At 49.4% G+C, this 13,949-nt stretch overlaps 3 protein-coding genes across 13 annotated transcripts; 1 reads left to right on the forward strand and 2 right to left on the reverse strand.

The window, feature by feature from the left end:
• Nucleotides 1-96: 96 nt before the first annotated feature.
• Nucleotides 97-4,320, forward strand: smpd1 (sphingomyelin phosphodiesterase 1). The gene is made up of 8 exons (XM_057054879.1): nucleotides 97-676; nucleotides 1,191-1,511; nucleotides 1,614-1,894; nucleotides 2,009-2,182; nucleotides 2,310-2,481; nucleotides 2,627-2,703; nucleotides 2,884-3,029; nucleotides 3,110-4,320. The coding sequence occupies exons 1-8, from the start codon at nucleotides 485-487 to the stop codon at nucleotides 3,523-3,525; spliced, it is 1,779 nt and encodes a 592-aa protein (XP_056910859.1). The 5' UTR covers nucleotides 97-484; the 3' UTR covers nucleotides 3,526-4,320.
• tpte (transmembrane phosphatase with tensin homology) lies at nucleotides 3,962-8,431 on the reverse strand. Of its 5 annotated transcripts, XM_057054882.1 has the most exons (20): nucleotides 8,177-8,431; nucleotides 8,018-8,055; nucleotides 7,842-7,932; nucleotides 7,694-7,774; nucleotides 7,565-7,612; nucleotides 7,329-7,490; nucleotides 6,719-6,838; nucleotides 6,524-6,623; nucleotides 6,382-6,445; nucleotides 6,230-6,294; nucleotides 5,987-6,047; nucleotides 5,833-5,914; nucleotides 5,661-5,749; nucleotides 5,529-5,590; nucleotides 5,381-5,461; nucleotides 5,208-5,313; nucleotides 5,042-5,139; nucleotides 4,865-4,960; nucleotides 4,729-4,799; nucleotides 3,962-4,651 (listed from the first exon to the last, which is right to left on the reverse strand). In XM_057054882.1, exons 3-20 carry the CDS (start codon nucleotides 7,886-7,888, stop codon nucleotides 4,549-4,551), a joined length of 1,536 nt encoding a protein of 511 aa, XP_056910862.1. In that variant the 5' UTR covers nucleotides 7,889-7,932; nucleotides 8,018-8,055; nucleotides 8,177-8,431; the 3' UTR covers nucleotides 3,962-4,548. The 5 variants fall into 5 exon arrangements, with proteins under 5 accessions (XP_056910862.1, XP_056910860.1, XP_056910863.1 ...); XM_057054880.1 differs by lacking the exon at nucleotides 8,018-8,055; XM_057054883.1 differs by having other exon boundaries at nucleotides 7,842-8,055.
• A 601-nt stretch (nucleotides 8,432-9,032) lies between these two features.
• LOC130537814 (thrombospondin type-1 domain-containing protein 1) lies at nucleotides 9,033-13,840 on the reverse strand. 7 transcript variants are annotated; one of them, XM_057054867.1, is made up of 8 exons: nucleotides 13,188-13,840; nucleotides 12,695-12,804; nucleotides 12,216-12,537; nucleotides 11,478-12,123; nucleotides 11,204-11,365; nucleotides 10,700-11,114; nucleotides 10,121-10,625; nucleotides 9,033-10,042 (listed from the first exon to the last, which is right to left on the reverse strand). In XM_057054867.1, the coding sequence occupies exons 3-8, from the start codon at nucleotides 12,483-12,485 to the stop codon at nucleotides 9,452-9,454; spliced, it is 2,589 nt and encodes an 862-aa protein (XP_056910847.1). In that variant the 5' UTR covers nucleotides 12,486-12,537; nucleotides 12,695-12,804; nucleotides 13,188-13,840; the 3' UTR covers nucleotides 9,033-9,451. The 7 variants fall into 7 exon arrangements, with proteins under 7 accessions (XP_056910847.1, XP_056910845.1, XP_056910841.1 ...); XM_057054865.1 differs by having other exon boundaries at nucleotides 12,216-12,601; XM_057054861.1 differs by having other exon boundaries at nucleotides 12,216-12,610.
• Between the last annotated feature and the right edge of the window lie 109 nt (nucleotides 13,841-13,949).

Consider the following 13,949-nt stretch of genomic DNA (forward strand, 5'->3'; position numbering starts at 1 on the left):
CTTCTACGTCGCTTTTTTGTGATTGTTTATTTGTCTCTTCGGGGGGCGTTACCACTTGGGCACGTGACGAGTCAGCTGACCCGGCGCTTTTGAAGAGAAGAGCGTCACGCGCCTGCGGCAGCAGCGGAGCATCATAAATACGCGGCGGTGCGCTGCCGCTGCTGTGGCCCGACCAGGACGGCGTCACCTCGGCTCTGGTTTCAGAAGCGTTCCGGGACGGGGAAGCGTGGCTGTCCGGTGACTCACCTCAGCACCGACAAGACAACAACGACCTTTGCGATCGGCGCTTTAAAAAAAAGCTAAAAGCAGAGATAGCTTGCTAATTTCTCAGCAACGAAGCTGCTCGGTTCTCTTCTTCTTTTTGCGAGTGCTTTATTTTAAAATCGAGTTAGTGTTAAAGTGTTAAGTTACGCCTCTGAGTGCTACTTCCTGGCGGCTCGTCGGGGACCCTTGACTGCAGATAATAGTCGGAAACGTCGGAACAATGAGGCTTCCTCTGGCGGTTCTGGTTTCATTCTCTGTGGTGTTCGGTTCCTGTTCCCCGGCTCCAGATCCAGAACAGAACAGGCTGACGTTCTTTGAGCATCTTGGACACACTGGACTCAAATTCAACTGGAGAAATCTCACCTGTCCCACCTGCAAAGCTCTCTTTGTCATCCTCGACATCGCACTGCTGGTACCGTTCACTTTTCTGTTGAGATTAACCGGATTTCTCTTGGTTACTTATTAAAACTTAACGTAAACGTTGTCTCACTAACTGTTTAGAAAAGTAAACCCAAGCAAAGCAGACGATTACAAAAAAACTTCGGAAATCTGCTGTGGTTGGTGTGTGTGTGTGTGTGTGTGTGTGTGTGTGTGTGTGTGTGTGTGTGTGTGTGTGTGGTGTGTGTGTGTGTGTGTGTGTGTGTGTGTGTATGTGTGTGTGTGTGTGTGTGTGTGTGTGTGGGGGGGGTCCTGATAGTAGGGGAAGGTGCCCGAACACTTTCAGGCGCTGCTGAGGTGCCCTAAATGTGAATGGGAAAATCTTAGCTCTCATTCCAGTCTCAAAGAAGAAAAACAAGCCAGTATGCAAATATTTCAATTTTGCGTTCCAAAAAGTCGGAACTTGTCTTTTCAGGAAGTTGTCTGCTCTCAGAAAAAGGCCCTGTCCCGGCGTTCCTTCTCTAATCTTGTGGTCACTCTTTTCCCAGAGTGACACGAACGAAGAGCATGTGGCCCGTACCGCTGGCGAGGTGTGCATCCGCCTCCATCTGGCCGAGGAGAGGGTGTGCCGATCCATCACCGAGCTGTTCCGGGAAGACTTCATCCGAGCGCTGCAGCGGTCCTTGCTTTTGCCCCGGGAAGCGTGCGCCCTGCTGGTGGGCCCCTCCTGCGGTAAATATGACATTTATGCTCCCTGGAACGTCACGCTTCCGGGCATCCCCAAGCCTCCCGTTACTCCGCCCTCTCCGCCGAAACCTGGGTCTCCGCAGAGCAGGATCCTGTTCCTGACGGACATCCACTGGGACCAGGTAACCAGAAACGAACCCAACCAGTTCGCTTTTTGGTTATTTCAAACCAAATAATCGCCATAACGAACCTTGTTGTACACGTTTGACCTTATTGACCTTCAGGAATACACTGCCGGCACGACCGCAGACTGTAAGGAGCCTTTGTGCTGCCGCAAGGATTCCGGCTTTCCCAGCTGGAGGCGGCGGGAGGCTGGATACTGGGGAACCTATGGCAAGTGTGACCTGCCTCTGCGGACAGTTGAAAACCTCCTGGAAAACGTTGCTGCTGCTGGAGCCTGGGACTGGGTGTACTGGACCGGTGACATACCAGCCCATAATATTTGGTCTCAGACCAGGACACAGCAGCTGTCTGAGCTGACAGTTATTTCCAGGCTCATCCACAAGTAATTAGAGCGACCCTCTCTTTAAGCCTCATATCGGCCCCGTCTGTGCGTCTTGTCGCTGCTTTTTTTGGAGTTTGTCGCCAACGTTGACCCTCTTTTCCCGTCTCTGTGCAGACACCTGGGGCCAAAGGTCAAAGTTTACCCCGCCGTAGGGAACCACGAGAGCACGCCGGTGAATAGCTTCCCACCACCCTTCATCCACGGCAACAGGTCCAGCAGCTGGCTTTACAACACCATGGCAGAAGAATGGTCGCCATGGTTATCAGAGCAGGCTGTGACGACTCTGAGGTGATTTTATCGTTTGATATAAACACCTGAACATCTGATGTGATAACTAAACATCAACAGCAACCAAGGAGTCCCGGGTTTATTGTGGAGGGTTGGTGCTGCATCTCTTCTTGATTCTCTATTGCAGGCACGGAGGCTTCTACACGATGGAGATCCAGCCTGGGCTGAGGGTGGTGTCCCTCAACATGAATTTCTGCGCTCCAGAAAACTTCTGGCTGCTGGTGAATTCCACCGATCCCGCGGACCAGCTGCAGTGGCTCGTCCATGTTCTCCAGGAGAGTGAGCTCAAGGGAGAGAAGGTTCGCCGAGCAGTAAACAAGATCACTTGACTTTCTTATTGCTCCATGTACTTTAAAGAGGCTAAATGTCCTTTAGCTGCGTTGCCTTTGTCCCAAAATGTCTTTAAAGGTTAACGGGTGTAATAATCCTTCCCTCCTTGTTAAGGTGCACATCATTGGTCACATCCCACCTGGTCTGTGTCTCAGCAGCTGGAGCTGGAACTACTATCACATTATCAACAGGTAGCTGCACCATTGATTTGAGATATTTTAGATCTTTTGATCTATTGATCTCTGCCTGTCTCTCGTGTGGATTTTAGCTGGAATCTGCCAATTCTTCCATGAACTTTGAGCTGTAGTTGCTCAAGCTCCACTTCTGAGCAAACAGATCTTCCCCCCTAACATGCTGACGCTCTCTTCCAGATACGAAAGCACAGTTACGGGGCAGTTTTTTGGCCACACTCACATGGATGAGTTTGAAATGTTTTTCGACGAGGCGGACAAGACCCGTCCTTTCGGAGTGGCGTTTATTGCTCCCAGTATCACCACTTATGTCGATCTTAACCCCGGTGAGTTAAAACAAACGGACCTCTCCGCCGTTCCAAATCCGCAGACGGCTTTTTAAACATCCCACCGTTGTCTCTTGAAGGTTACCGGGTCTATTATGTGGATGGGAATTACAAAGGCAGCTCTCGACTCGTTCTGGACCACGAGACCTACATCCTCAACCTCACAGAGGCAAACCACAGTCCAGGAAGTGGCAAACCTGTCCAAGACCCCAAGTGGGAGCTGTTATACCGAGCCAGAGAGGCCTACGCGCTGCCCAGCCTGTTTCCCGCGGACTTGGACACGCTGATACAGACCTTCGTCAAAGACGACCGCTTCTTTCAGAAGTTCTGGTACTTTAAACACAAGGGGCACGTGTCAGAGCCGTGCAAGGACGCCTGTAAAACGACAGAGATCTGCCTGCTGCGCAGCGGCCTGCAGGAGGATCTGGGTAAATGCACAGGCCACCACGGCTTTGTAAAGAAATTGATACGGTCCACCAGGAAGATCGTTTGTTGACCTACATTGAAGTTCAGGCTAGCAGAAAGCAGCATGACCAAAATGTCAGGAAGCCATTAGAGGGACCCTGTGGTCCTCAGTTATGCCTTATGTTAGCTGCAGCTCAGTAGAAATGGTTGTGAAGTGAATTTCTCGCTCTTTTCGCACCCTTTGCAGTGCTCAAACTGTGTGGTGCTGTGGTGGTTCTTCTATGTTATGGGGCTTCCTGTCGGGGTGAAAACAGGAACATTTTTACAGCCAACACGGTTATACGGCTCTTCTACCGCAGGTTCTCTTTCATCAGTGTTTTTCCTCAGTATTATGGTCCATATTGCTTCATCAGGTCAACTCCCACTGCTGTGATGAAGGTTTCACTGTTACGAGAATCCCCAGAGGTTCACCTCTCTATCAGGTTTGACACCTAGCATAAACTGGTCTAATAGATTTTTAAGTATGCTCCTCATGGCTGGACTCTTTTAAAGCCTTTTATTGGTCAGTAATGATCTTGGCATCACTCCTCAGGTTGGTCTGTAGTAGTGTTCACTTTTTTTTGACCACCTCTTCCTATCGACAGTATTTGCCAATGAGGGTTTACACGTGTCAGCGCGTCACTTATTTGCCGTGCAAAGATCAAGTTTGATGTACCTCAAGTGTGACGTGTGGAAGATTCAGGAGATTGCTCTTTCCACTCTGCTGATTTTAGCACACATCACCAAAGAATGTTCACGTTTTGAATAAAATCTGGTTATCTGCCTCCTTGCACATTTGGAAGATAACTGGCTCGTGTCATTAAAGCTTAGATCCACTTCAAGACCAGCTCTGTGGTCCTGTGTTCTCTAAAAAAGGGGATTTTCAGAATGTTCAGCCTAATTATCATATTTGACTTTAACTCACTGGAGGCCATATAATGGTAATTATTTACATGTTCCACATCATCTACATGTTTCACTTCATTGACATTGACACAATTAAAAGAACTCCTTTCTGTAAATGTTTGTACAAGCAAACAAAAGCAACGGGACATTCGATCCTGGAAGACTTCATTTATGGCTCTGAGAAGAACAGCGTGACGCCAAAGTCCTCTTTGTAGAGGTCCCAGGTCTTCGGCTTGTGAGGGTTGTCCAGCTCTTCTCGAGACAGAAACAGCCTGTATACAGTCGGCATAACTTTAGATGTGAATTTTGAAATAAAATAAAAAAAACACTGAAAAGAACCAACACCCACTTATTATTCTCAACGAAGGAGGTGTTGAACCAGAAGTAGAAGGGAACATCTTCGTAGCCCTTCGGCAGACCCTGGAAACAGACGTGTCAGAACACGAAGGCGCTAGAGATCTGGCTGCTTCGGGTGAAACACTCACAGCACTGGATTCAAACATGACCTTCACGTCCCCTTCGACCACAGGCCCGTTCTGCAGGCTGATGACGGCTGCGTTGTTGCCCACATCGGGGAAGACCTGTTACACCAGCAGGAAATGAGTCAAACAGCAACTCCACAGAGGAGCGAGCGGGCGAGCTGCCACGTGGGAGGGGCTCACCGTGCAGTTCTCCTGTTTGGCACACACCCCCTGGAATATCAGCTGCTTCTTCAATATGATTTTCACCTTCAGGTCGCTGCCATTGCCTTTGCCCACACCTGAGAGAGCAGCGGAAAATGGTGAACCCAAGAATAAAGTCGGATTCATCCGGTTTACTGACATTCACCTGCTATGGAGTGGATCCGGATGCTTTTGATCCCGAGTCTTTTCGGTGGAGGCAGCTGTCTGTTGAAGGAGTTCTTCATAATCTCGTAGTACCCCACATAGCGACTCTGGGGTTCACGCACGTTAGCACCTGTGTGATGGCCTCAAATTCTGATGTTTTCAGTCTGCGCTCACCTGAGACGGAGTCTCCACTCCCTGAAACTTGGAGCTGCGGCTCTTGTCCGTCCTCCTCTCGCCAAAGTACTCCAGGCTGTCCTGAGGGACGAGTAGAAATCATTGCAGATTATTGCTTGAAATAACGTGAAACCCTGGCGTCCAGTACCTGAGCACTCTCAAACTGGTCACTGTCGATCAGCCAGGTGCAGATCATGGTGCCTGTGCGTCCTGATGAGGAGGACACAGCACGTTACAGCACTCGCCAAATAATAATAGAATAAATGGAAATTCTCTGCACCTTTCCCCCCTTTGCAGTGTATAGCGATGATGTTTTTGGGATCGGCCGACATCCACTCCCTCACGCTCGCCGTGTATTTCAGCATGTCCCTGATAAAGAGAGCAGATTTCAGATTACAGGTTCTGTATGACACCCATGCAATATAGACACCTGAGCAGAGGGTGGCGCTCACTCCAAGGAGGGGACGTTATGGTCATCGACGAACACCCGTTCAACCCTGTAGTGGAAGAACTGGGGGTCGTAGCCTTTCTCACCTAGAAACACGAGGTTTTTATGAGTGGGTGTAAAATTTGACTTAATTGCTTTATAAATATAGAAAAACTTACTGCACAGATTGTAAACTTTATAGTGTCCTTCGTGTTTAGTGTCCAGGAACCTCGCCACCTCCTGTCCAATAAAACTTTATCAGTATGTTAGGGTTAGAGTTTTGTTGAGTCAGAAGCGCCCTCTAGTGGCGGCGGTGTTTAACAACCGCAATAAAAGTCGTCATGATGGAGGTATGAGGAAACTGCTGACACTTGTGTTTGTGTTTGGACATAAAAGGAGCATAAATAGGACTGAAAACCAACCCTGATAGGATTCCTGTAGAATGACTGTTTCCCAGAGGATGGGAAAGACATGGCGATGACTCGATCTACAGAAGAAAATGTGTGTGCTTAAAGTTCCGGTATTTTTAGTGATAGTAGAGGCCAGAGCAGCGGCCAGAGCAGTGGGCAGCTACCTGTGACATAGGTGAGGTCAAGGTCAAACCCATCCTTCTGATAGCGCCGTTTGTTCTCAGACACCTGAGGATCACAACACAAAGAACATCTTTCCTTTGCATTCAACAATCCTCCGGGTCCGACGGGGCATGGTGACCTTACCATCCTCCTGGTGACCTTCTCCAGCTCTTTCTTCTGAGATGCCAGCCTGAAAACCCTCACCAGGATTATTATCCTCAGGAAGCGAAGAAATGAGACTGCCCTGGTTAAAGGGGAAAAAAAAAGATTAATGGAACTGATTAATGGAAGCAATGTGCTGTAAATCAATAAATTAACATTATCTTGTTTAACAGGCACCTGGGTATGAGACTGGCTCCCGACAGGTCGCTGAAGGTGTAAATCATGGTGACCACTAGCGTGACTGCGACAACACAGGCGTCCACGATGTTCAGCCTGGAGCTGAAGTAAACCTGGAACCTGAAGACGCAGACGGACGTGGATCAGATCCCGGCTCAGGCGCCATGCAGCGGCGTCTGCACGGACTTCTTAACATTCAGCAAATCCACTAAACCAGCGATTTAGTTGGTGCTTCCAGTTCAGCACACATTTGCCACACTTCCTGTCCGGCTTCCGCTTCATAGCTTCCTGAGCAACGGCTAATCATGTGTTTATTCTGCTGATACGGGACCTTCTGAACGTTTCCCATTAGTCATTTCTCAGGCAGCTGTAAATGAAGACGGGCGTGAGCTGTGTTTAACTGCAGGAGGCCACTCATCACAGGACCATCACGCCTCACAGCCACGCTGACGGGGCGTCTGCTAATTATTAACTTTACGTGACACAAAACTTGACTGAAGGCGGTTATTATTGCGCCGGACTAGCACAAGCCCGAGGTCCAGGGCTGCAGCAGTCTGAATGGTCTCCATGGCGCCACAGCTGCATGAGCGCCCCCCCCTCCATCACTCACCCCTCCACAAAGACCCGCAGGAGAACATCAGCGAGGAAGAACAAGGAGATGAGGAGGGAGACGGCCTCCAGGGCGTCCCCGACCTCTCTGCTCCGGTCGTAGAGGGAGATGTCCACCACCACCAGCACAAAGTCCACCAGGATCAGCACCACGCCAAAAACACTGTGGGAAAAGGGTGCAAAGGAATCGGACCGGTGCTCAGGGGACGGCACCAAAGTTCCCACGGACACACTCACCGAAACCCAAAGGACGTAACAACCGGCTTCACCTTCTTCCGGACGTTGCTGCAAATAGAGGAAAGGAGTGCGGTGATGCTTGGGGGGGCGGATGTGGGTTCTGTCTGCGGCCCCCTGCTGTGAACTTACTGGTACAGGGTGTCCGGGACCACGCTGTCATCCTTCCCGTCATCAATCGTTACTTCAGCATCCTCCATCTTAGCAACGTTCCTAGAAGGCACAGAGAATTCATGCGGCAACAGTTCACCTCCACTCCTCATCCTTTTCCGTTCCTCACCCGTTCACACCCGAATCCGAGCCTGGATCGAAATACACTGAGGACATGATGCGTTTGCGGTCCTCCTGACTTCGCTCTGAACTGGGAATTTCTGCGTTTCGAGAGCAAAATGAACACCATCGCTCCACAAAGCGAACCGACGGAGGAGAAACAAGCAGCGTCCTGCATAAATTCACCTTTCTACCGTCTCTACACTGCAAACGTGTAGAAGTTCCTTCAGAACAAAAGGAGGAAAGAAAATCCCACCGACGACCAACGAGTACTTTAACAGATAGGAACCGTCCGCTTTTCTCCTCGGGTCAATCCCCAAATAAAGACACAGCGAACATGCTTACCGTTACGACTTTCATCCGTGAAGCGACACCGGAGTGCGTCTTGTGACTGCGTGTGAGCACAAAGGGAGGCGGTTCAAAGGTTAAACTCTCGCTCCGTCCACTTTTCCTTTGCAGTCTTTCTTTTCTTTTTTTCTTTTTCCTTTTTTGCAGACGTAGTATTTCTCACTTCCTGGATTTTTTCTCTTCTTTCCTTTTTAACTCATCCTTCCTCCACGACAGACGCTCTTACAGCGACCTGAAACTTTGGGGTCGAATCTTCTCACGTTCTCGCTCATCTGGGTTTGATTAACTCAACCCGCATTTTTGTCAAAAATGCAACATTAGCGTCCAAAAATAACGGTAGTGAAACTCTTATTTTTACTTTTTTTTACGACAATTGTCACCATAAATAACGGTAAAGGAAAATTTAGTCACTTTATAAACATTTAAACAGAGATTTTATAACACTGACCGCTAGGTGGCGCTATATGACCGTGACCATTTTGGATGATGAACTAGAGATTAATTCCATGATTATGGGGGTTGTTTTAGTTAATCCAAATCAAAAATAGATGTCTAAAATTGTGATTACAGGACAGGTTGCTGGTCCACATAAACTTGTCTGTGGACTCCAGAGAAACCCAGAACACTAAACTCCACTTTTAAAAGCTTTGTAACTGGAACTGAACCCAAAATCATGACACGAAAAGGCTTGGTTATTGCAGGATAAAACAGTTAAATAAGCTGCTCATACGGGAACAAGTGGACTACATAACTAGAACTAATTACCACAATTTATATCGACCATGCAGAACCAGCCCAATCTGAGGGTAACACCCCCTAAACTGGACTAAACTGCAAAGAAATACATGCAATGTTTGAGGTATTCATGAAAACCAGGTTGTTTTTTATTGCACTATTAAAAATGAACATAATATTCCACAGGTTAAAAGGTTGATTGCATTTTTTTACAATTATAATTTACATAAAGTGGTGAAAATCTACATTCTTGTAAAAAAAAAAACGAAAATGATTTATTATAGTATCATTTTTTAAATTAAACGTAAAAAGAACCATGAAGAAATTGTAAAAAATGTTTAAATAAAAAGTATTCTTTAAGGATGATGGAGTGCACGTTTGTGCAATGTGTCTTCAGAAGTGCTTTCTTGGACTTAAAGAATTACTGCATTTGTGAGGACATGTGCCCACTGTCGGTATGTAAACCAACGCCCTCGCGTGTGCCAGCAGGTTGGGGATGCAAATCCTTCCTGGTGCTGGTCTACTGACCTGTAGGTTCTACTCTCCGTCAAAGGCCGAGGACAGATCCAAGTCTAGCATGCGCTGCTCTGCCTCGCTCAGCCTGTAGTGGGAGCCGTCTCCGGACATCGGCAGGGAGCGGCAGCGGCTCTTCCTCTCTTCTGCCGTAGAGACGCTGAAGGTGGAGCTGCGCTGTCGCCCCTTGTTCCCAGAGCTGGACTGAGCTGCCTTTAACTTGCGAGCCAGGATGTTCCTGTGGATGGGTGACGGGCCGCGGCGGTTCCAGTTCTGCTCAGCCCGTTCTGCCGCGTCCGCGCTCAGGCCGGCAGGTGCTGTGGACGGACCTCCGATTCCCGAGATTCCCTGTCCAATTCCAGCCTCACTGCTCCGTTGCTTCTCCTTGCTGAGGTCTGACAGGGTGTGTTTTAGATAGGTGGTGTTGGTTCCTGTGTCCTTGAGTCTGCTGTGAGAAGGTGTCCCGGTCCAAGACTTGACCTGGTCGTCTTTGTAAGGTCGGAATTTAGTCCACTCTGATACTCCGTCCTCTGGAATGGCACAGGGGCGACACCGCTGCCTCTCCCATCTCTCTTTGCTCCAACAACTTCCATCTGGGAGGGTTCGAGATCCAACCTGTAAAGTAAATAGTTACTTCACAGATCCATATAAGCATGCCCTCAGCATAAACATAAATCACACGGTCTGGCTGACCTGGGTCATGCTTCTTTCTCGGAACTTCCCAGAGGAGAGAAGCTGCGGTTTGGGGTCATTAAAACTTGAGGTGCGACGGAAATATGGATTCCTGTAATAGGAGCTTCTTGTCTCTGGATCCCCTCCTCTGGGACCCGTTAACCCGCTCCTCTCCACCATCTCCACCCAGTCAGCGGTGCGGTTGTGCCGGCTTGTGCTGTCCCAACTTCGGCCAGGACCCGAAGGCAACTCTGTTTTGGGATTTAGTCCATCATGCTTGACCCAAGAAGTCTGACCTGGGGGCTCAGGAAATAGGGCCGTGATCCGGAAAGGATTGGGGTTGACTTCCTGGGGCTGGGCTGTGTGGACAAGCCCAGTGGGCGTTGGGACAGGAGAGGCTGTTGGGGAAGCCGATATTTCTAACAAGGTGTCGTTTACAGGGCTTGAAGAGACGTGGTACATCTGCGTGGCCTCCTTTAAGCCCCTCTTCTTCATTTCCTTCAGCTGCTGCTGAGCCAGTCTATACCTGGGGAGTCATAATATTTGCATTTGTCAGCTTTTAAGCCAATATTTAGAGAAGGTTTCAGCATTCAAACTTACCCAAATACCGTTGGCAAGATCTTCTGACCTGTGGGAGACAGTCTTTCTGGCTCCAGAGAGGCCGGTGTCACCAGGTTCTGTGACACAGGCAGAGTGTCCAGGATGGGAGTGGGCTCCTGGGCTATGCTCGCACCAGTATCCCTGAGAGTGCCGTGGCCGTCTGACACGCTGGGTCGTTGGAGACTGTTGCCACAGATGGAGGCTTCGTCAGAGAGCTTGCGCCCTCCGGGGGAGTGCACGGAGCCTCTGTGGACAGAGCTGCACTGAGGAGTCTGGCAAAACCTCCTCCACAGGGTCACCACAACGGTAGACAGAATCACCGCCAGGCAGAGAGAGATGCCAAGCACCACCACCATATTAACGCCGAGGGGTGTGATCCCAGCAGGGGCTCGGGAGGGAGATGGAGCAAGGCTCACTGGGGGGCGCAACAGAACGGATGCACTGAAGGTTAAATATGAAGGAGGGGAAGGAGTGAAAGAAGAAAAGACAAAGGTAGGATCTAACCCGCACAGTCCTCGAGTGAGCACCTGGACTGTTCCTTCACTGTGCCGGTACACTGCACCCCTCCAACACCTGAGGGCAGCAGGCACCCACGCACTCGCTCCCTCACGCCCTCCCCACAGCTCACGCTGCACAAACTCCACGGCTGCCATGGACCCCACAGTTCTGCAAAAAAACAACAAAGCGCCGGTTTACCAGTGTATTGGCTGACGATGGAAGCAGGAGAAATGCAGACTTGTGTCAGTCTCTGTGAACTTGCTCGAGCCTTCGGCCTCACCTGTGCTCCTGTGAACCACCAGACAGGTTTGTGCAGGACTCAGGGAGCGGCTGAAATTAAACACAAAGTGGAAGCAGTATTTGTTCCTTCCAGGGTAAAACACAGAACAGTTGAATTCTGTTTCATTCTCTCCCTGGGTCAACCAGTTAAAGGCCAGTGGGGTGGATGCGGGCTCCTCTAGCCCAGACCCCAGTGGGGCTGTTCTACCCGCTCCTACCCCAGAGGAGACCCCCTGCCCAGAACTTGGGTCCATGTACAGCAACACTTTGCCACTGATGTGGGCACATGGTGGGGCTATCAGTTTCACAGTCATGGTCCCCTCGCAACCACTCCTGTAAGAGTTGCTGTTGTCCACCAGGAGCTTGTAGGAGAAAATACGAGACAGATAGAATGCTCCAAAGCTTTTCACATCCTGCTCCGTGTGTGGAGACCGCAGAGCCACTCGAATGAAATCTTTCTCTGTGAAGGGAAAGGCGCAGGGCAGCTCAAGGCTCTGGGATCGAAGGGGTCTGATGGGGTGCTTCGTCTGGGCCCGGACCTTGTCGATGCCTATCTGGTTGTGCTCCAAGAAGCTAACCTCTAAGAACAGAGGGGAGTCCACAATGTCCAAACATGCCTGAAAGTGTTCATTAGTGAATATCCAAACCTGGAAAGGGGACAGATGCAGATTTGAACATTTAAGTGAACTTTGCAGCCGATAATCTCGGTCTGTCCAGCCTGAGATGCTGTTTTTCTTACCTGAAAAGACCCAGGGTGATTTCGAGCCCTCTCCACAGCGATGTGGAAGGTAGGCCAGTGCACCTGCAGTTCAGAGCTCCACCGCCAGGAGGTGCTGACTGTGCGCTTGTCCCTCGTGCCACTTGCGCGTAAAACTGGGGTGATGCGGGTCTGTCTCAGTAGGAACCGGAAAGTTCCTGCGTACAGGAAGCAGGAGCAGTTGAACTCCACCCTGCCGGAGCGCTGGTTGTTGGCAAGAGTCCTGGTCAGGACGGTGTTGTTAGTTTCCATGTTGACCAAAGAGAGAGTTGCGCTGCTGGTGACGCCGCCGTGGGAGTCTGTGCTGTATTCCACAAATACACTGACGTTGCTGAGGGCATCGTGGAAGGAGGGCCATATACTGAGCCCTGCAAAAGCTACAGGAAATAAATATTTTACATGCAACTTTTAAAGAAACCAGAAAGATTCTTATGACGTGGAGTAAATTGGGAAACACTCACCGTATCCCAGGAATGCCGGGAGAAAGGGCAGAAGTGAGAGAGACTGTGGCATTACCATGACCTTCTCTGCCCACGCCTCATGTCCGTCCTTTTTTCACCAGCTGTGGCCTCTGAAGAGTCAGAGAAAAATCCCAAAACTGAACCTGCAGCAGCGAAGCAATCCACAAGAACTCCAGCGGGCCGTTAGGAGGTTCCAGCAGACAAAAGGAGTCATGAAAGAGAAGTGTTGCGCTGAGCAGAGATATGAAAAACAGGAAGGTAGAGCATGAAGCTGCGGCACTGGGTTTTCTGGATTTACACTGGCTGCTTCCTCTTCCTTCCATCTTCACAATGGGGATAGAGGGATCACAAATAGCGGAGCGCAGCCAGATCTTTGTTGTCTGGTTGCTTGCAAAAATGTGTGTATGTGTGTGTGTGTGTGAAAGAGAGAGACAGGGAGGGAGAGAGGATGGGGGAGCTTTTTGTTGCACTTAACAATAAAAACTGTACTCACGTCTTGTCTCGTCAACGCCGCGTGACTCAATGTCCAACACAAAGGCTAAATTAACGATCCTCCATTTGTCGAACTGATAAACGGTGCCAGGTACACACGCGTGGCAGCCCCGTGCTGCTCTCTGCGAGGGTGCGCGTAATTACGCAGAGCGCATGAGGATACTCCGCTGGCTGTGCGCGCGTTTCCCCAGACCAACTCAAACACTCTGCGAGGAAGACGGAATGTGACGTTGCGGAAAAGAATTTAAATACAGCAAGCCCTCAAGTGCCTAATTTATTTAAATATTTATTAATTTAAATATCCCATCACTCATCTCCGGGTAATAGTCCACTTTTACGCACGACACTAGTTTAGGTTTCACTTTGCAGGATTGCGTCACCAAGCTTAAGGACTTTTACATCCTAAACCACTTCCTCTAGATAAAAAGGCGAAAAGTAAGGCGACAATTTGAATGACTTGGATGGGAGGTGGGGAGGTGGGGGGTGGGTGGGGGGTTGCCTCATAACTCAGCTCATCTTCCTACTTAATACCTCTAGTAAATAAATTCAAAAATGATGCCATTTGGGTAGCTGCGCAGCCAGGAGTGACAAGTTAGAAATATAAACTAAACTCAGCCTTTCTGAATGCTGAAGAATCCTTGATCCACCATCCCAACAACCAGTCAATCTCTCTATTGTAAATTAAATCAGACCAACTTAAAAAAAAAAAAAAGTATCTACAGACTGCAGCTGTACATTTTTATAGATGGTCTTAAAAATGCAT

This window comes from Takifugu flavidus, chromosome 14 (assembly GCF_003711565.1).
Source record: "Takifugu flavidus isolate HTHZ2018 chromosome 14, ASM371156v2, whole genome shotgun sequence".
In the NCBI taxonomy this organism is placed as follows: Eukaryota; Metazoa; Chordata; class Actinopteri; order Tetraodontiformes; family Tetraodontidae; genus Takifugu; species Takifugu flavidus.

Excerpts from the sequence above, each read along its gene's own strand:
- smpd1 (XM_057054879.1), top strand. The coding sequence starts at position 485 with ATGAGGCTTCCTCTGGCGGTTCTGGTTTCATTCTCTGTGGTGTTCGGT. Across the intron at positions 1,512-1,613 it reads CGGACATCCACTGGGACCAG|GAATACACTGCCGGCACGAC; the intron begins GTAACCAGAAAC and ends ATTGACCTTCAG. Across the intron at positions 1,895-2,008 it reads ATTTCCAGGCTCATCCACAA|ACACCTGGGGCCAAAGGTCA; the intron begins GTAATTAGAGCG and ends GTCTCTGTGCAG.
- tpte (XM_057054880.1), bottom strand. The coding sequence starts at position 7,888 with ATGTCCTCAGTGTATTTCGATCCAGGCTCGGATTCGGGTGTGAACGG. Across the intron at positions 6,624-6,718 it reads GGAGCCAGTCTCATACCCAG|GGCAGTCTCATTTCTTCGCT; the intron begins GTGCCTGTTAAA and ends CCCTTTAACCAG. Across the intron at positions 5,915-5,986 it reads TAAAGTTTACAATCTGTGCA|GTGAGAAAGGCTACGACCCC; the intron begins GTAAGTTTTTCT and ends TCGTGTTTCTAG.
- LOC130537814 (XM_057054861.1), bottom strand. The coding sequence starts at position 12,752 with ATGGTAATGCCACAGTCTCTCTCACTTCTGCCCTTTCTCCCGGCATTC. Across the intron at positions 12,124-12,215 it reads ATCACCCTGGGTCTTTTCAG|GTTTGGATATTCACTAATGA; the intron begins GTAAGAAAAACA and ends TCCCCTTTCCAG. Across the intron at positions 10,043-10,120 it reads GAGAAAGAAGCATGACCCAG|GTTGGATCTCGAACCCTCCC; the intron begins GTCAGCCAGACC and ends TTTACTTTACAG.